The following is a 21,131-nucleotide window of genomic DNA, read 5'->3' as shown; positions in this document are numbered from 1 at the left end:
CCTGGGCTTTTTTGGCCCAGAGGGATTGGACTAGATGGGCCATTGGCCTGATCCAGCATGGCTTCTCTTATGTTCTGAAAATACAGAACTAGGATGTAATATTCTCAGAAGAGTGATAAATAGGGTAGGGCAAGCTCACCCATCCTAAGTCACGTTTCAGTCAGGCTCTGTAGTCAACATACAGAAGACTGGTAACTGTAACAGCAGATGTCATTTATTGTTTTGAACTGGGAGAGACAATATGGAGAACACAACCCGAAATATTAAAATCAGAACACCAAGACCAAAGTGAGTCCCCTGCTATATAAACATTTCAGGGGAAACAGAAGACAGTTCTTGAGGGTTTGTGTGAAGCTATATGTCATATAGGGCTGCGAGCAGACGGGCTGTTTGGTCTGATGTCATCACTTCTCTCTACCAGATTTAACATGTGCATCCAGTAACATCTGTCCTCCTGGTCCCCAATCGTTGGCCCCTTGTCCTTACCCTGAACTTCTCTGAACCCTGAGAAAATCTGGTATTTAAGGCTTTAATTGTTCCACCACACATTTCCATCCATCTAGTCACTTCGTTGCACACTCAAGACATCTAGAGGTCTGTGGCTTCCCCTTCCTGGCTGCCATTTCCCCCCTTCAGTTAGCAATATGTGCAGTTATTTGTTCTGCATATAGTTATATTTCTTCAGGAGACCTAATCTCTGAAATTCTTGGTCTCTTTGATACCCCCTCTCCACTCAGTGCCTACCACTCTCTTAAAACTTCCCTCTCAAGGGGTTACACATAAGTCAGGACATCACACTTGCTACCCTTCTTATCTCTTAAAATATACAGAGAACCCTGCCCATTTCACACCTCAGAGTGTCAAATAGTTCTGAAGAGTTTAGACGTGTGGCCAGACTGCACCTCACTTGCCGTTTGATTGCAGCCTAAGAAAGCTGAAACATAATTTGGCTTTTCACTCCCCCCTTCCCTAACCCTACTCCCCTATCCTGTTAACAGGATTCCTATTGCTGCCTCCTTTTGCCTCTCTTTCATGATTAAGATAAATATAAAGAATTACATCATCATAGTATATACCAGGGGTATATACTGGCTGAGGCTGATGGGAGCATCTGGAGAGCTACCATTGGCCACTCCTGGTATATACAGTTTCATTTATTTATTTCAAGTGTTTTCTGTCAGTTCCCCAAATACTCATTGTACAAACTAGCTCACATTAAAACACAACATAATAGCTCTGCATGTACCTTTTTAGAACCAAATTATCAAGAAAACCAACCACCAGTAAGACCTTATTATCAATTTGAGGCAGCTAAAATACAAAAAGGGATAACCAATTCAGCCTATTGCCTGAAACTCTTGAGGTGAATCTGCAGGACAGTTATTTGCTGCCATTATAAAAACTTGTAGGCAATGGTTCTGAAATAATTGTATGAGAGACAAGCTGACCAAGAGGAAGATTAAGAAACATGCATGTTGTCTTTGCTTGCTACTGCTTGTAGTTGTGTTACAATCCTTGGGGACAAGACTGAACTTAACTAATGTTAATAGAACCATATGGCCTTTTTTTCACACTAAGGTTCAGCAACATCAAGAGTTGTTTTACTGTTAGTGAACTGATGGTCACAGTTGTACTTTAGTTTGTAAACTATAAGGTAGTTATTTAAAAAACGTATTGATCAGGAGTGTGAGAAGTGAATCTTTATATAAGTAATGTCATACATATTGTTGATAGGTACAATACGGTGTTTCTGGTTTTTTAATAGGTTTAACACTGTATTTCCCTCTGTTTTTTGCTCATGTTGAGGGGAGTCGCAGGGCAAGGGAAGGAGAGCCTTGCCAGAAGAGCAGGCCTTTAAAGGTGCACCGGGTGGTGTTTGAAGGATTCACAGACTCTTGGCTGGCTTCTCAGGGGCTGGGGAACATGCCAGTCAAGCAGGCCTCACCTCCCATGAAGGGAGAGTGAGTGAGTCTTGGGAGGCTCTGCTCCAGGGGGAACAGTTAGGGATGCCAGCCTCCAGGTGGGACCTGGGGATCCCCTGGAATTACAGCTTATTTCCAGACTACAGAGATCAGTTCTGCAAAAAAATGGATGCTTTGGAGGGTGAAGTCTATGGCATACTACCCCACTGAGGTCCCTGTCCTTCCCAGGGTCCATCCCAAAATCTCCAGGAGTTTCCCAGCTTGGATCTGGCCACCCTATTCCTCCATCCCCCATTGGTGGCCAAGGGGAACCTGGCAATATAGAGAACTTTTAAAGATGGAATAAAGGCAAGCTGAGGAGGAAGAACACAGACATGGACCAGAGAAGACTGGGGTGCACCAGAGAAGATGGGGAGAAAGGAGCAGGGTTAGATCAACCCCCCTTCCCCCTTTTGCTTTCTGAAGCTTGTCAAGATCCCATTAGAGGACAGGAGAACCCTGGAGGGTGCAGCCTTGCTGAACTCACCCCTGAAACTCCCAGATATTGACGCCCTGGTTACTTCCAGCCTCACATCTGATGGCAAAGGGATCCAGAAAAAGGCCTCTTAAGAACCTTTCAATGGGTGGAAACATGAGAACAGGCTGGTGGTCCTTCTGAGAAGTGTTACAGTGAAGCTGCATGTTACAAAGTCCTTGTATTCACCACATTTATTACCTATGTAGATGGCTACATGGTATTTTTGTAATGGAGCAAAAAGTAGCTCCACAAGGCTGTTTAAAGATGCAAAAAAGGCATTGGATGGGGGTGTGGGGCTGAAGCCTTCCTGTGCACCACAGTTGTGTGCAGAAGAGAGCCAGTTTGCATCTGGGACATACAAAATTTCCATCACACTTCTGATACCAAGTCCTTGTGGTGGATACAATGACTTAGTAAAGTAGAGCGAGGCCCATTATTCTCTCTCAGATGCATATTTGGTTTGGTCCTATCTCATTTTCTGATAATAAACATATCTTGCATGCTAATTTTCTGTTAGGCTACAATTCCACATGAAGTTGAGCTACTTCAATCCTGTTGACTTCTGCACTATGATTTCAATATGAGTTAAGCAGCCTGACTATAGACCTACAGCCTTAGCATTATTTTTATGTTTAGGGGAGAGGAATCAGGTTATAGCACATCAAATCAACATTAGTCTGGAATACTGACATGATATTAGGAGCATCAGTTTTCATTCTTGCAATGTGCTTCTCTTTGTTTTATGCAGGAGGACTATTTGTATATGTTTCAGGAGCAAATTTTTTTGGTGAGATACTGGAATGGTTTGGCTATGCAATAGCAACCTGGTGCCTACCAGCTTTTGCCTTTGCACTTTTTACAGTGTGCTTTGTTGGGCCACGGGCTTATCATCATCACAGGTAGGAAGCCTATTATTATCTGTATGGCAGCTGCTGATATCCTAGGACAGGGATGGGGAACCTTTTTTCTGCCAAGGGTCATATGGATATTTATAACATCATTCGCGGGTCATACAAAATTATCGACTTAAAAAACAGTGCTCCACCAAGGGAGAATGATTCAGGCCAGCAAAATTAATGCAAATAATTGTTTTTCTATTTGAAGTCATGTGGGGAGAGCCTAATCTGGCGCACACACACACACACACGGCCTGCCGCCCTAAGCAAATGCATAGGCCCAGGGCTTTTTTGTAGAAAAAGCCCAGCGGGAACTTAGTAGCATATTAGACCACATCCCCATATATTAACATATTAGGTCACACACTCATTAGCATATTAGGCCACACTATCTGGGATAATCAATAAATAAAGAAATGGGAATCAAAGGGGAACAAAGAAATGGGGGGAAGAAATGGAAAGAAATGGAAATAAAGAAATAAGGGGGAAACTTACCTAAACTATGAAAGTAACTTTTCCAGGCCCTGCAGCAATTCTGGCTGGCCAGCCAGGCCCCAGGGAGGCTGCCGCACAGTACAACTGGGCCCTGTGATCCCTGCCTGGCCCTGGGGAGGCTGCTGCACAGAGTGGGCTGGGCTGCACAATCCTTGCTGACTGGCCAGCCAGGCCCCAGGGAAGCTGCCACATGGCACAGTTCGGCCCAGCAATCCCCAAGGGCCACTCCAAGTGACCTTGAGGGCCGCATATGGCCCTCGGGACAGAGGTTCCCCACCCCTGTCCTAGGACATCAGAATTACTTAGGGCTGGCTCAAATAACATGTTCATTTCTTGATGACTATGGCATCAAGAGCTGAACATGTGTGTGAATGGGCCCTCATAGATCAAATGGTCAAGACCAAACTGCAAAGTTTCCTCATATCATCTTGGAAACAATGTAGTTTGAGGGCTGCCCACAGACGCATATAATAGCCCAATCCTTTTTAAAACAAAAAGCAGCTTTGGGAAAAAAAATTTGGAACTGATAAAAGGACTTGGTGAGGAGCATGTGATTAATTTTGTTCCTTTTACCATCCCTCCACTCCAAATAATCTTCCTCAGGTATTTTGTCTTCTTCTTGTGGGATTATATCTTGTTTGCTGCAGGGCAAGACCACATATACCTTGTGGCTACTTCTGTGCTAAAATGCCAGCTCTCCTAAAGTAGCTTCAAGAAAGAAAGAAAAAACAGAGCCTCAGGGCTCAATTACATTCATTTGTGTGTAAAGTGTAGGTCTCCCTTCTGTAGGGCAAGCTCAGATATCCAACAAATCACAATGAGTTATCAAGTGATGTACAGACATGTATGTAGAATCAGATGGGTAGCTGAAGCAGCAGAATAACATTTAAAGCACTTTTAAAGGTGCCACTGGATTCAAATATGTATCCAGTGTTTTTTGTTGAAACTGCACTGAAGGGAAATTTCATCTATCTTAAAATAAGTAGTACCATTTCCATTGGTATCATCCACATTTCTGAGTTCAGCAAGTCTTATAAGAACATACAAGCATAAAAACATAAGAAGATCCCTGCTGGATCTGACCAGTGGTCCATCTAGTCCAGCATCCTGTCTTACACAGTGACCAGTAAAAAGAGCATAGAGGTCAAAACCTTCTCCTGATTCTGCCTCCTAACACTGGTCTTCAGAGTTTTGTTGTCTTTGTACTATGACAATTCAGTGGTAAGGCAGCAAGTAAGCATGAACTGATGGGAGGAAAGGCAGCTGCGGAAGGTTTAAACCATTGTTTCCTAAGAAAATAATAGAAACCATGTTGAATCAGGCTAATGGCTCCGTCCAACACTCTGTCACACAGTGGCAAAAAGCAAACAAACAGGTGCCATCAGGTCCACCAGTGGGACCAGGACACTAGAAGTTCTCCCATTGTTGCCCCCCCACCAAGCACCAAGAATACAGAGCATCACTGCTCTAGTCAGAGTTCCATCTATACTCTGTAGCTAATAGCCACTGATGGACCTCTGCTCCATATGTTAATCCAATCCCCTCTTGAAGCCATCTATGCTTCAGAGGCATTCCTGTGGCAGTGAATTCCATGTGTTAATCACCCTTTGGGTGAAGAAGTACTTCCTTTTATCCGTTCTAACCAGGGCTTTTTGGGTGGAAAAAGCCCAAAAGGAACTCTTTTGCATTTTAGGCCACATACCCCAACACCAAGCCAGCCAGAACTGTATTCCTGTGTGCTCCTGCTAAAAAAAAAGCCCTGGTTCTAATCCAATATACCTGATGTGCTTTGGCTGGCATTGGCCCTCCAAAGTCTCAGCATAGATCTAGCACCTGAAGGCAAGACCTTATGAATGCAAAATATATACTCTGCCATTAAGTTCTGGCCCAGCCTTTTCCCTGCTAGCTTCTTAAAAATTATCTACAGAAACTAGACGCTCTATATGGTATGGCCTAATATGCAATTTGTTCCTACTGGGCTTTTTCTACAAAAAAAGCCCTGAAAGTATAAATAATGCTACTTCTTTCTACCGAAAGTGATTAAAATGTGAAATTTGTTGCTACAGGATGCAGTGGTGGCCAAAGGAATAAACAGCTTTAAAAGGGAATTGAACAGATTAATGGATGATAGGTCTGTCATTGGCTACTAGCCATTTTGACTGAAGGAAATCTCCATGTTCAGAGGCAGGGCTGGATCAACCTATTTTTTGAGTGGGGGCAAAAGTAAAAAATGTCACCCCCACTCAAAAACTGGTATGGGGGCTTGCTGGCTGCCCCAGGCAAGGCTCCCATCCCTAGGCGGACAAAGCAAATGTCCCCCTGCCACCCCCTGCCCCTTTTTGCTTCCCGGGTCTGTGCACAGACCCGGGAAGCAAAAAGGGGCAGGGAGAATGGCAGTGTTTGCTCCATCGTCGACTCTGAGGATGGAGCAAACACTGCTGCGCCACCCTCTGCCACCCCTGTGTCTTTCCCAGGTCTGTGCACAGACTGGGAAAGAAGAAAGGGGCAGGGAGCGGTGGGGCAGTGTTTGCTCAGGCTGTGAGGATGGAGGAAGCATGCCACCCTGCCGCTTTTCTCCTTTCTGAGTCTGTGCACAAACCCAGGAAAGGAGAAGGAGGGGGAGGACTGTGGATTGGCAGAGTCTTTATTGCTTCCCCCATCCTTCCTCTGGTGGTGCTCTGTTTGGCACCCCCTGGCAGCACTCAAGCCAGGTTCCCCTTCTGCTGCCCTCCTAAATCCAGCCCTGTTCAGAGGCACTAAACCTCGGAATCCCAGAGCTAGAAGACAACATCAGGGGAAGTTCTTGATCTCTGTGCCCTGTTGTTGGTCCTCCAGAGGAACTGGTTGACCAGTGTATGAGTTAGGATGCTGGACTAGACAGACCACTGGTCTGATCTAGCTGGGCTCTTGTTCTTATGATAAACTTAGCCCTATTGAAGTCTGAATAATAGCTGACAGTTTGACTGATTTTTGTGCCAGGAAGTGCAGTTTGTTCTAAACATATGAGATGTTTTAATGTCTACCATCTCAGCACTCCCTAAATTAATTTGTTTCTATGGGGCAGCAGGCTCTGAAGGTGAAGTCATGGGTATATAGACAGTTTCTAAATTGTCAACACATCACCCCCAAGTTAGCTCAAACCATGGTTTTCAATATAATTCCAAATGATGGTTTCTAATTCTGTTGTGCTGCGGTTCTTTGAATCAGACATCAAACCAAACAATAGTTAAGTTTCCTGAACCTTAGGCTTAGTTCAGACATCACACAAAATCCATGGTTTAATTAAGTAACCATGTCTAGTGCAATTGTCTGAATGCAAGCTACTCTGCTAACTATGACTCGTTTAGGACCATTAAACTGAGATACGAAACTATGGCTTAAAGTTGCTTTTTAAATCACAGTTAGGTTTCAATTATGCTTTGCATGATGTGTGAATACAAATACACTGGTGTACTCTTGGTTTAATTCTGTCTGTTCCCCAACCCCATCCTCACTGGCTAAAGAATAAAGATAATGAAAACATTTGGCCAGGCAAACTAAGATTTGAGTGACCAACTGCAAGCTAAATCCTGATTTTACAAACGGACTGTAGTTAAAATAAACTATGGTTTTACATTATGTCTGAAACAAAGCATAGAAGTTTTGTTAGGCATTGAAAGTAATTTAGATCTAAAAATCAACAAGCTTTCAGTCTCCTTAATAAAATTCTGAAAAATAAAATTCTGTGTTCTTTAAGCACAGTCATTATTATTTATTGATTTTGCTTAATCACTCCATCCTGGCCTGTGCCAGGCTCTGAGCGGTATACAACATGTTGTAACACTGTATAACACAACTTTAGCTATATTCATTTTCATTTTGTATTTTATTTTTTCAGGTACTATCTAAGAAAGTTCACAGGCTACCCAAGATCAAGAAAAGCCTTGATTCCTTTTATATTCTAAAGGACAATTGTTTAGACTTTGGGAGTGGGGGAGGTTGTTGGTGTTGTATGTCTTCGTACTGTCTAACTTTAAAGATAAGTTTTATTATTAATACTTGTGTGAGTTTCAAAGAGAAAGATTTTGGTACAATGTAGAGTGGGGGTCCCCAGTGTGATGCCTGTTGGTGCCATAGTGCCCACCAACACCTTTCCTGGCGTCAGAATGTGAGTGCACAGATTAAAAGGTATCCTGTTAAGCAGAGCTTTTGCCTGAAATGCTGAAGAGGTATTGTTAGAATGATAAATTATTACGCTCTTTGACATATTGTGATTGGCTCCAACTCCCATGGCAGCCATTTTGTGATTGTGCTGATCACCCTATGTCAGAATTCCAAAAGTGCTTGCAGGCTTGAAAAGTTTGGGAACCTCTGATATAGTGCTCTCATGAACTGATCATTGTTACCATACTGGAGTAACTGTTTGCTTACTACAAGTGGTAAAACATATGGGCACCTGCATATAATTTGTCCCCACACATATTTTTAAATAAAAAGCAGCCATGAGAAGATGAAATTAGGAGTATGTGACCAGTGCTTAATCCTTGCTCCATAGGTCCTGTGTTTGTTCAGAATTAGTGAGGCTTTCATAATGTTCCTCTGCCAAATTTCTCTCTGATATTAAGGTTTTATTGTTACTTGAAATAGTTACCAGAGTGGAATTGATAACACTGGAATCAAAGACTTTTCCAGAGTTCCATTTCAAGACTGCATGCAATAGAAAGAAGTAAAAATATTTTAAAAGATACATACATATATAGTCAAAGAACAGAGTCTGGTATTTGTTTGTGACATAAACCCAACAAAGTTAAAATAATAAACTAAAATGGTTTTTCAGCACATCGAGGAATAATTTTGCAAGGCTTTATTTTATATTTCAGAGTGATGGCTTTATTAGTCTGTTTCACCACAAACAAAAAGGCATTTTTGGACTACTTTATCCGTTGCAAGCATCAGGTATATTTGATGAAGTGACCTCTACTCCAGGAAAATTTATGCTAGAATAAATTGTGTTAGTCTTCAAGGTACACTTTAATTTTTATATTGTTTTTCTGTTGCACAGACTGAGGCATCATTTTGCTTTGTAAAAAGGCAACAAAATGTTTTGGGGAATATGATTAATTTATTATGCATGTTTAAATTTCTCAAAGGAATTTAAACCTGAAATCTGCCAACTTTCTTGCAGGCAGAAAGATAACAGAGTCCCTACATTTTCTCCCATGATGGTAGCAAAGCAACTTAGGGGACAGAAGTCATTTTGAACAGTAAGGAAGGGAGAATTGTCCTTCCCCTGTGCTGATCCTCCACTATTGATTTTAGCTTCCAATGGCTGCTTTTTACTTTAAAAAAATGATAGGAGGAAGAATCACAGAACTGCCCATCATGTGTATCTTGGCCCTTGCTTATCTACAATTTGTTTGGCAAAAAGTTTCTTTACAGCTGCATGGCTTCCTGTCCCTGGTGCTGCTTTTTGTTAAGAAGAATGACTGAGCTTTGATGATTGCCATTCAGTATCTTGTAATTACAAGAGTCATCATATTTACAAATACTCTGTTAGGAAACAGCTGTCTTTTTAACTGAGATCATTATCTTCTACTTCTGAGTTTCTCCTCCTTAAACCATTCCACAAAAAAAGATGGCTGCCCAGAGAGTTCTGTGTGACTTAATCTGTATTATTTTCTCTCAAGTAAACTCTTGCCGAAATTGAATGTGGTTATGAATTAGCAGCATGGTTCTGACAACACAGAAATAATTTAATTGGACATGTTATTTTCTTGTCAAACACTGTTAATAAACTGAGTAAGAAATCAAATAAATAATATGTGACTGAACTGAGCTGTAGTACTTCTTGTCGCAGTTAGAATTAGGCTTCCCAAATCCCCCGCCTACCCGGGGGACCCCCGATTTGGAGCCTTCTCCCCCCGCTCGCCAAAAATCTGGAAAGCGGGGGGGGGGGGGAAATGGCGGCCCTTCCCACCCAGCCCCGATCCCAGCAGCTTCTCCTTGCCCTTCCCTTCTCACCCAGCCCCAATCGCAGCAGCCTTTCTTCAGTTTTCCCAGGCTACTTCCCACCCCCAATCAGCTGGCTGGCGGGGGGAGAGGAGAGGGAGCCCTGCCCGCAAAGGACCATGTGCCTTTGCACCTCCGGAGGCTTGACTCGAAAGGCTTCAATTTAGGATGGTGTGTCTGTGTTTCTGTGAAGAAGCTGGCAGCAACTGGTGAGTAGAGAGGTCGATTCGCTGCTTCAGACTCGCCAGAAAGGGAGCGGGGGGGAGAGAGGGAAACATCTTCATTATTCCCTATGTGATCGATTTTCATAGGGTATAATGGGGAATTGTTCTGGAGGTTTCGAGGGCTCTGGGGGTGCTGTTTTTTGAGGTAGAGGCACCAAATTTTCAGTATAGTATCTAGTGCCTCTCCCCAAAGTACCCCCCAAGTTTCAAAACGATTGGACCAGGGGGTCCAATTCTATGAGCCCCCAAAGAAGGTGCCCCTATCCTTCATTATTTCCTATGGAAGGAAGACATTTAAAAAGGTGTGCTGTCCCTTTAAATGTGATGGCCAGAACTCTCTTGGAGTTCAATTATGCTTGTCACACCCTTGTTCCTGGCTCCGCCCCCAGTGTCTCCTCGCTCCACCCCCAAAGTCTCCAGATATTTCTTGAATTGGACTTGGCAACTTTAGTTAGAATATACTTCCCTTAAGAAACTGTTGAAGGCAGTCAGTTCTAACAGAGCACTGATGTGATGTATAGGGTTATTTTTAAATATCTGTTTCTAGATACTTTGGCATGTATGGGACAGTATGGGTTTCTTGTGTTAAAATGTATGTTTATTAATAGCTGTAACAAGGAGGAAAGAAGAGGAAAGTAACAGTGGGGGAGAGGAAAGTTCTGCAGGGTTACTTTATGCACAACTGGCAGTCCTTTGGTAAAAGTAATTTAGATTCACAAGCCTTTATGATTGGATACCTCCCTCCAATCAGATAGAATTCCACTGACAACTACTCTTCGGGTGTGGTTCAGTGGTCTTAGAAGGGTGTAACCATCTCAGCTCATTTGTCAGTGGAATTCCATCTGATTGGAGGGAGGTATCCAATGGGGTTCCACAGGGCTCAGTTCTGGGCCTGTTACATTTCAATAGATGATAGGGTAGAGGGACTAAGATTTGCAAATGACACCAAATTGGAAGAAGTGAACACATTGGAAAATAGAGACAGAATTCAATGAGATCTGAACACACTGGAAAGTGGCTGGTGTGAATAAGCTGCAATTCAATAAGAAGTGCAGAGTTCTACATCTGGGTAACAAAAATGAGAAGGATGCATAATGGATGGGGGGATACAATTCTTGATAGCAGTGTGTATGAACAAGATCTTGGGGTACAGGTGGACTGCAAGCTAAATATGAGCAGTCAGAGTGATGCAGTGGCAAAAGCGGCTAATGTGTTCTTGGGGTGCATCAACAGAGGCATAACATCCAACTTGCAAGATGTCATAGTCCTACAGTACACCACATTTTTCTGACTGCACCTGGAGTACTATGTGCAGTTCTGGAGGCCTCACTTCAAAAAGGATGTGGACAGAATGAAACAGGTGCAGAGGAGAGCAGCAAGGGTGATCAGAGATCAAGCTTTAGGCTGATCCTGTATGGAGCAGGGGTTTGGGCTAGAGGGCCTATATGGCGTCCTTCTAGCTCTGTGATTCTATTATTCTAAACATACCCTAGGATGGCACTATAAATCCAGCCTCTTAACCTTCATCACAAATAGCTGATCGGCATTCCTCAGTATGTAGCCCTAGCTCATGAACTGAGCTTGCATGATTCTGCATGATTCCGCCCTGAGCCATCCGTGGGAAGGGCGGGATATAAATCCCAAATAAATAAATAAATAAAGTCTAGAAAAAAATTCATTGTAGCCTGATTCTTTTGTATGTGTACATCCCGGGCACAAATGGATCATGGTGACAGTAAGCTTGTGATCACTTGCCCACAGCTTTTCACACAATTCATTTTATTCTGGTGTCCATAACATTTACCTGGCCTTGCTAAATAAGGGAAAATACCTTTGTGGTATTGGATACAGTCATGTTTATATGTTTTTTAAATATCTGTTTTCCTGCAACTTTGTAGTAGTTCAAATTTTCAGTTTTTGAGTTTTCTGAACTTTTTTTAGTATCCGATTGGAAGGACTTGGGAATCTCAGTAAAGTATTTGTATATGTTTCCCTCACCTGTGGGAAGAAAGACTTAAACACTCCCTCCCTCAGTGCCAGTTTCTTGTTCATCAAAACAGATTTGGAGCTGCTGATCATGGATCACCCTCACCAGCAAAGGCTTGATAGTCATCAGTACAGAAAACTGCCTTATATTGAGGAAAGACATTGATCATTAACTTAGTATTGTCTTCTTTTACTGGCAGCAACTCATAGGATTACCAGCCCTGTGGCAGCAACTGCAGGAGCTTGTAGGGATGCACACAGTGATGCCACTTGCAGGTGAGAAGTCCAAAGTAATATCACTGCATTTGTGATGCTCTAGGAATTTCTCCAATCTTTAAAGAGCACAGCAAAAATTCATAGAGGGTCATGGACATGGTGACTTAAAGTGACATAGCCACACTGCAATGTTGTCCTGCTACCCACTTGTGCCTGCCACCCAACTGCCTGATGGGAGGTTGCCCACCATCGGCAGGGCAACAGGAAATCATAGCAGCTCACCAGGGTTTCAGGTAGAGGCCTTTCACATCTTCAAACACGCAGTCTTTTTCACTGGCGATACCAGTGGTTGAACCTGGGAATGTCTACATTCAAATCCAATGATCCCCAAACTGCAGTCCACACTTTCATAATTGCAATTTTTCAAATTTCATGTAGGTATTGAAGCCATAACCTCTAAAGAGCCATAATACAAAACAGCTCCACACAGCCTCATTTTCTCCATTGGTAGAAACCTCTTCTGAGGACAGATGAATCCCTCCCTAGTCCCCACAACTGGTATGCAATTGCTGGAACAAGTGGTCATTGAATTATTTACAACATCCATAAGGTATTGCTATTGAAGAAAAGCTTCAATTTGACTATTTCCTGTGGTATCTTTCTAACCATAATATCATGGGTTGATTCAGCACAGAAGCTCCTCCACTGTGTATCTGGGTCAGCAAATTCCAACATAAAGGCTACCTCTCTTGGTAGCAATTAATGCCATAAGGCAGCTGGAAAAAAGCAGTGGCTGTATTCTGAAAACGCACAAATCCAGAAGTTACTTTCTTTGTGCAGCATTTCCCCTTGACCAGGAAAAGCAATCTTGAGTCACAATGGATAGTTCAAGGAAAACAAGATGGGCATCCCAATCCAGACATAAGTGGTGGCCGGCCGTGGTGTAGCTGCCACACCGCTAGTAGACTTCCTGAGGACTTCAGCACGCTCGAGAGTGGGGAGGGAAGAGGTGTAGCTTGCCGTGAGGGAGACGGTCGCCATGGCAATGCCACTGGTGTAGGCATGCAAGGGAAGCGGAGTCAGCCGTTGGGGAATTCCAGCCCACCCCCCCATTGGCCAGTCTTGGTGCATGCGCCGTGGCTCATCACAGTCAGGGATGGGGAGAGGCGGCCCCAGAGAGGCTGATAGCCATCCCCAATTCACCCCCAAACAGAGAACGGAGCCAATGATGGGCAGACCATCAAAGGCAAAGGAGAGACGTCCCACCAACCCCGTCCTTCTCTCTGAATCAGTCTCAGAGCAGCTTACCATCTCCTATGTCTTCTCCCCTTACAACAGACACCCTCTGAGGTGGATGGGGCTGAGAGGGTTCTCACAGAAGCTGCCCTTTCAAGGACAACCTCTGCCAGAGCGATAGCTGACCCAAAGCCATCCCAGCAGGTGCAAGTGGAGGAGTGGGGAATCAAACCCGGTTTCCCAGATAAGAGTCCACATACTTCATCACTACACCAAACTGGCTCTCTGAGGAGTGAGGCTGGGCATGTGTGCATGAGAAGCCTGGCTTGGTGGCGAGGTGGGGGTGAGACAGGCCCGCACAGGACCACGGAGAAGCCATCAATAACCTCACACCCTTCCACTGTCAGAGACTCTGCCAATGGCAGGCAGACAAGCAGGAAGTACCAAGTGCAGGAGTTCGCTGTCATAGACAACGGCTAGAATGTGTGTCTGGGAGTAAGCAGCCCAGCAGCAGACACACACCCCCACCTGGAGACCCCCTGTGCTGCCCTGATGCCCCCTGCCATGTGCACGGAACACCTTCCCCAGGGGCCGCAGAACTCAAAGTGTGAGTGCATCAGCCGCTGAACTCTGAGTCTACTTCATCAGTCCCCCTTAGTGCCCTGTGCACAACAGCCCTGTGGGGTCGGGTAGACTGTCAGCCCGGGCAGGCTAAGGGGGGCACTCCTCTACCCTGTCCAGCCATGGGGGAGGCAGCATGGCGGTTCATAGACCGTTCCCCCCCACAAAAAACCAAGTCTGCCCACCCAGGCATTCCCTTAGAGAGGCCACTGACAGGAGGGGGGCGTTGCCCAGGGAACGTGCAGCAGATGCCAAGCAGGAGAGACAACAGAGGGCACAGCTCAGACTTTATTTTTCCGGAACAGAGTGCAACAGTCTCCCTGGCACACGCTGGGCAGTCTCGCCGTGGGCAGGGCTCCATTCAGAGCGGCGGGTAGAAACAGCTGAGGGAGTGGGGGGGCGGTGGAGCGACACACGCGGAAGCCTCTGTGTTGAAGTCCCACCTGCATAATGAAGACAGAGATCAAGAGTACCTGCAGGAGTGGCTGCTGGAAGAGCAGACTGCGTTTCAGCCGGGCGCTCTCTTAAAGGGACAGTCTCTGACCCACCTCCCCGTATCGGGGCAGCTGCCACACACACACACCCTGCCCTTCCAGGGGTTGGGAATGCGGCAGAGGGCAGACCAAGGGAAGGGAGCAGGAGGCAGCACAGGGGAGTGGGGTCAGCAAATGCCCCCTCCTGGAGCCCACTGCCTGGTTCAAGTGCCAGAGACTTTCGCACACCAAACAGTTGAGTCCGAGTGGGGGGGGGGGGACAGTGGAACTTACCCAGCCATGGGCGACAGTCCTCGCATGCAGAGCCTCCGGAGAGCCCGGAATCTTTGGAGACCTGGAAACAATAATACTTAGAAGTTGGAGATACCCAATTAAGTTGATGGGCAACAGATGCAGGACAGAAAGGAAAATACTTCAACAGTGATAGGAGACATTTTGTCTGTGGGCCCCTTCTGGGCTTCTGGTTGATCACTGTCTGGATGCTAGACTAGATAGACCATAGATTTGATTTAACTAGGCTTTTCTATGTTGGTACCACCACAATGAATTCACATATACATATTATCCATCAATGGCAGCATTATTGTGTAACAACTTGTCCTCACTGTTTAAAACCACATGCTTGATGTCACCTTGGTCAAGACGTCTCCTTGTGTCTCCTGATGTCAAAAGTCAATACTTTTCTATGGAGGTTGGTCATATAATCAGGAGCAAGTCACTGAGGGATAAAACTGCATGTATGAACTCATTCTTAAAATCTTCAGAGTAATGCAGCTAGCCACAACTTCAGAATACTAATACAAGAAGTAGGGACTAAACATGTCAAATTACCATGTGGCAAATGAAGCCAGAATAAACTCTCACTAGTAAGCTCAGAAGTCACTGAGAATATAAGAACTGCCTCGCTGGATCAGACCAGCAGAATCTAGTCCAGCATTCTACCTTCAACACTGACCAACAATATGCTTATGGCATGCCCTCAGGCAGAGCATTATGTAACAGCAATGCTTCATTATCTCCCCTTAAGCAAATATCCACTGATAATTGGCCTGCCTCCATTAATTTACCCTGACCTGAATAGCGCAGGCTAGCCCAATTCCTCAGAGTACCAGGCCTGCACCAAATGTTTGAGAGCTGCAAGACATGAACATCAGATGTTTAAGAGCCACAAGGAAGGAAGGAAGGAAGGAAGGAAGGAAGGAAGGAAGGAAGGAAGGAAGGAAGGAAGGAAGGAAGGAAGGAAGGAAGGAAGGAAGGAAGGAAGGAAGGAAGGAAGGAAGGAAGGAAGGAAATCAAGCTGGCTGATGGGATGGTAGGGTCTTCAAGAGCCACACAAAATGTATCAAAGAGCCACATGTGGCTCCTGAGCCACAGTTTGGCCACCCCTGCCCTACATGGTTGCCATAAGTTAGCTATGACGATGGCAAAAAAATCCAACAACCATTGTTTAATCCTTTTTTGAAACTATTTAAAAATAATGGCCATAGTGATATGGTGATAAAATCCATAATGCAGTTGTGTCAAAAAGTAAAATATGTGGTAGGAACAAGTTTTCCTTCCAGTGGCTCCACCTCCCCAGAACAGCTTCTGAAACCATCTAGCTATAATTTCCAGGAGATTTTGCAATGCTGGTTTCTATGAAATTATCTAACACTATTGGGGGACAGTAGAAGTGATGCTTTAGTGTCACTAGCCATTTATCAATTATTAAAACAGGTCTTTTTTTGAACAGGATTGCACAGGTACGCAGTTCCGGCTAGCTTGGCATCAGGAGGTGTTCCTGCTAGGATTTTTCTACAAAAAAAGCCCTGTGTGAAACAATGGAGACATCAGGGGTGTGTGGCATAATATGCAAATGAGTTCCTAATGGGCTTTTTCTACAAAAAAAGCCCTGGACTAAACTTTTAATAAACAGATTGACAAACTTTTAAAACAAAACGTATGTACATTAATTGCATATAGCAAAAAACATACATTATTGATTAATAAGTTTGAATAGTTGTCTGTAAAGAGAATCCACACAGAGAAATACGTGACAATGCAATTAACATAACTGTCAGAAAGAATTCATTTTCAACAGCTGAGCTTGTTCTGTGTTAAAGCTAGTGTTATACAAACTAAGTCTCACTCTCAAGTACACTTTTCTGTTACACAAAATCTCATGTATGTGTGATTTTTGTTCCATATCATAAAGCGATAAACTATAATCCCGCTGAAGTTTTAAAATGTTAAAACTACCACAATAAGTAAAGACACTGTTTCAGATTTTGGGTAGGAGGGTTTTCAGTGTTAGAAGACAAGATTCCATACTTCTGATATCTCTTAAGATTAATTGCCATCTCCCCCAAAAGGCCATGAGGTCTACTTAGCTCCTCTGCCCTTTTTTCCCTTTTGTCATTCCATCCCATGGTCCCCAGCATCTTTGCATGTAAAGATCATAGATACCTTTACTTTAGCAGTGTAACCACATATGGCCAAAAGGTGGCATTTACAGTAAAAGTTGTAGCAGTTGCTTTCATGTTTCAGTATAGAATCAACCATTTAATTTCTCATTCCACTGAATGAGGCAGCTGCTCTCTACTGTGCAAGAACAATGAACACCTGCTTGTTCCTTGATTGCCAAGGGAAAATCCCATTTCTGCCCTTGTAAAGAAAAGTTTGGTGTACAACACTGTGCACTACCAGGCCTCTGTAGGTCTGGCTGTATGTTGCAGTGAAGGCATAACTGCAAAACTGTATACAATGGACCTTGGTGGGGAGCAAGTACTTTTTTGAAGTATGACAGTAAAGATGTTAAAACACAGGATGGCCACAAATCTGGTCATGGATAACACTCATTGAAGCAACAGATTTTTAAAATCAGTGGTATCAAACATGTGGCCTGGGGGCCAAATCAGGCTCTCAAGTGACCGGCTGTCATCTGCTTCCTTCTCTCTCTCTCTTGCTTCCTTCTGCATAACAGCTTGCTTTGCTAAGCTTGCTCAATCGCATAGGAGCTACAGATCAAAACCCCTATTTTCTCTATTGGCTGGGGCTCCTCCCTTGGGGAGGAAGGGGGGGAGGCAGAGCTTGCTTTGCAGGCTCTCTCAGTTGCACAGCAGAGCTACTGAGTCAAGTCTCTCTTCCTTCTGTTGGCTGAGGCTTCTCTCCCTCCCAGTTCCCTGGGGAAGGAAGGAAAGAGCCAGAGCTTCTTTTGCCCAGTTCTCTGGATCCCATGGGAGAAATACAAACAGAGCACGTTTAAGACCAATGAGTGCTAAAGTTTTAAGCATGTTTTTAGTTTTTTTTAAAAAAAATCGTTGTGTTTGTCTGGGTCCTTTATAAAGTTTATATCTCTGCTACCTAATCTTAAATCAGTACATACAAGGCCCGGCCCGACAAGGTCTCATTTATGTCAGATTCGGCCCTCATAACAAAATGAGTTTGACAGCCCTATTTGAGATGGGTTGTGATGGCACCACTTTAATTTAAACTGTCACAGCTCAGTTCCAGAAATAAACACAGCCCAACTGTTTTCTTTCCAATAAAGCCATCCACCAGCATGCAGGGGTAGTGGTGGGCATGAAGACATAGGAAAGGGAAAAGCTGCAGCTCAGTGGTAGAACAGGTTCAATTCCCATCATCTCCAGTTAAATAGCAAATCACACGAAAGACTTGCAGATAGCAAGTCACATGAAAGACCCTGGAGAGCTGCTGCCAGCCATTATTTTTGGGTGTGGAGGGCATGGAATAATTCCAGTTCTTTTTTCAAATGTTCTTTGAAATACATACCTCTGGGAAGCACTCTAAATAGAAGCTCCTGGCACCAGAACCAGTGTTTGGATTCTATGTGGTGGAACATGATCCTGATAGAGGTCAGGATCCTGCCAGATCCGTTACAGTTCTGCAGGGCCTGCAAAATGGAGCTGTTCCACCAGGCCTTCAGATGAGGCAGCAGACATCCAAATTGGCTTCCCTTGCTGAAGCCTTCCATCTTTAGATAGCCGTTAAAGTTTGATGACATCCTACTGATTTACTGGTTCCAGTTTTGAAACTGTATTAATTTCAATTAATTTTGTCTCCTACTCTAAAATCAGATGGTTTTAATTGTTTGTTTATTTTAATTGTGTTTTGATTTTGTAATCTGCCCAGAATCCATTTGTGAGGTAGGGCAGAATTTAAAAATCCACAAAATAAATAAATAAGTCTTCGGAGCAGCTGACGTTAGAATTGCTCTTTGTTACAGGAAACAGCACATGTTCCCTAGAAACAGAAATACCCCTGAACATGGGGGTGTATGATACATGGTGGTCCAGCCCTTATTTGGGGTTCAGACCTTTCAAACTGTCTTCAGTGTTTTTAGTTGAATTAATGAATAAGTCACAAATAAGGAACGAATAAGGAACCAACTTCAGCCTCCGCTAAATCCAGTTGGGGTCCTTTCACTGAAACTGCACACACATTGTTTTTCTACTCCTGCAAAGCAACACTGAGGCGCCAAGTCGATCATAAAAAGAAATGTTAGTCCTCCATTCTAACCTCACCTTGCAGTCCTACGTCTACGCGACGTCCCTGCTTAATAAGCTCCTCTTCTGAAAGCAAAGTCCACCCGAGCAGTACCGCTGATGCTCCTCAGAAGAGACATAACATTTTCCCCACCTCAGGCGCTAAACACACTGGGAGCAAGCGCTTGTAACGTTACATCGGAGACCGCGCGCCCAACGCACAGCTGATCGCCAGGCTTCCATGACCAAACGAATACTCCAGCAGGAACCTCCAAACTCGCCTCTTAAGGCGGCGGGGAATTTTGGTTCTTTGGTCACGTTACATGCGATGCACGCCGGGATTTGTAGTTGGGTTCGGGTATTTTGCGCTCCGCCTACCTAGTAAGACCTGCTCCAGGCCTGGCGAACGACAACAATTAAAAAAAAAAAAGACAAGGTTCAAGATTTTGAAAATTCCCGCGACGGCTGTGATTTGCTCTCGCGAGATCGGGGCCTTCCCTTTCGTCTCCCCCCTCCCTTTCCGCTGGCTGCCGGTGAGTAATGGGGGGGGGGGAGTGGAGGCGGAGGAGAAGGAGGTTACTGCGCAGAAAGATACGGACCGACTAAGCGCGGCGGCCTGAGTAGGCCCGGCCCAAAGAGTCTTATCAGGCAAAAGGCGCACGCTCGTTTCCTTGCTTAACCGCTTCAGAAAAGGAGGAGAGGGAGATGTTCCTGCTTTGAGCGAGGACCCCGCGGTGCGGTCGAGACGGTGACACCCGTCTTAGGAGCAGGTACCCGGCAAGGGGAGAGCGGCCCGGCCGAGGGAATAGGCGGCCGGGCTGGTTTGCGGAGCCTTCTGACTAGGCCCGGCTGCTGCCTGGGGGACAGAAAAGAGGTTCGCGGGGTGCCGCTGCCAGCCCCCTTATATAAGTACAGCACATGGCTAGGCGGTTGCGTGAGCCGCCTCCACGCTCGGGCAGCCCTGTGCTTGCGACGACTCGCCCCCCTGCCCCCGTGCCTTTAGCCTGTAAATGATGGCAAAGGTCCCCTCTTGCCCAACGTTTCTCGCCGCCTTAGGTTGCTTTCAGTCTCGGCGACGTGCTTTGGGGGAGGCCGCACAGGCAGGAGTGGGTTGTCCTGACCTGCAAGGCGGCAACTGCAGGCTGTGAGGGAAACGTGCTGTTGCCTATTAGGGCGAGTCAGAAGCCGAAATGTTGGGTCAGGGGCCCGTCTTTGCGCTCTGTCGCCTGTTCCTCTTAAAACGAGTGGGCTCTTTGATTGTGGTTACTTATTAGAATGGTTACTTGCTAGAATGGTTACTTAAGATTATGTGGAAATAAATTATTTGCTTCTCCTTCTCCCGCCCTGTTTCACCAGCATAACAAACATGTGACAGTCCCTAGCAAATACTTAAACCCATGGTGAAACGGCTTGGGCGGGGAGGGGGAGAGAATCCATGTGGCTGAGGTGTGCCGAGTTTAGATTTTGGCTTTTGTAGTTTGAACAAACGCATACTTGCTCGATTGTAAGTTCCAGATTATTCAAGGTGTCTGTCTTCCAAGTAAGTTTAGCATACAGTTGTCTTGTTAAATGACAATCTTAAGCATACTGATAAATATTGAAATCGCTTGGGCCTTGCCTAGGCCTTTTGAGAAGCCAGGAGAGCCATCCATGTGCTTTGGTCGAGTTGAAGGGCCCTTAGAAATGACAACTTGTTGGGCTCTTCACAGCCTGGATTTCTGCTAGCTAACATAGGATTACTGGCATGGTCCGTGCATGGAGGAGAATAATGTGATAGAAAAGACCTTGATCACTTCACATTGCAGGTGGGAGATGATGTTTTTAAATGCCTTGCTGTGTACATTTTCAAAGCTCTCTTTGAATGTAGTTGAAACTTGACATCAACCCTGGGTCGTCTTAGATAAATTACAGTGCAATCTTATGCCAAGTTGCTTCAGCCCATATTATAATCTGAATTTGATTGTCATGCCATTGTATTTAAACACTGTGGGCCATGTTTTAGATGACTGTATGTATGATGGATGTTCTGGCCAGAAAAATAGTCAAAATCTT

General features: G+C 44.7%; 2 protein-coding genes across 2 annotated transcripts in view; both read left to right on the top strand.

The window, feature by feature from the left end:
* The window catches only part of SRD5A2 (steroid 5 alpha-reductase 2), a 90,311-nt gene extending 82,347 nt beyond the window's left edge, over positions 1 to 7,964 (top strand). Inside the window, exons 4-5 of the mRNA XM_060244012.1 lie at positions 3,188 to 3,338; positions 7,708 to 7,964. Coding sequence (XP_060099995.1) covers positions 3,188 to 3,338; positions 7,708 to 7,774 — 218 coding nt within the window. The 3' untranslated portion in view covers positions 7,775 to 7,964. The remainder of the gene's footprint in view (positions 1 to 3,187; positions 3,339 to 7,707) is intronic.
* Positions 7,965 to 19,608: 11,644 nt separating this feature from the next.
* The window catches only part of AHCTF1 (AT-hook containing transcription factor 1), a 97,169-nt gene continuing 95,646 nt past the window's right edge, over positions 19,609 to 21,131 (top strand). The window contains exon 1 of the mRNA XM_060243869.1: positions 19,609 to 19,849. The gene's annotated coding sequence lies outside the window, so the exon portion shown is untranslated. The remainder of the gene's footprint in view (positions 19,850 to 21,131) is intronic.

The sequence above is a fragment of the Heteronotia binoei genome, chromosome 1 (genome assembly GCF_032191835.1).
Source record: "Heteronotia binoei isolate CCM8104 ecotype False Entrance Well chromosome 1, APGP_CSIRO_Hbin_v1, whole genome shotgun sequence".
Lineage (NCBI taxonomy): Eukaryota > Metazoa > Chordata > Lepidosauria > Squamata > Gekkonidae > Heteronotia > Heteronotia binoei.
The sequence above is the reverse complement of the archived record's forward strand: the minus strand, read 5'-3'. Positions and strand labels throughout refer to the sequence as shown.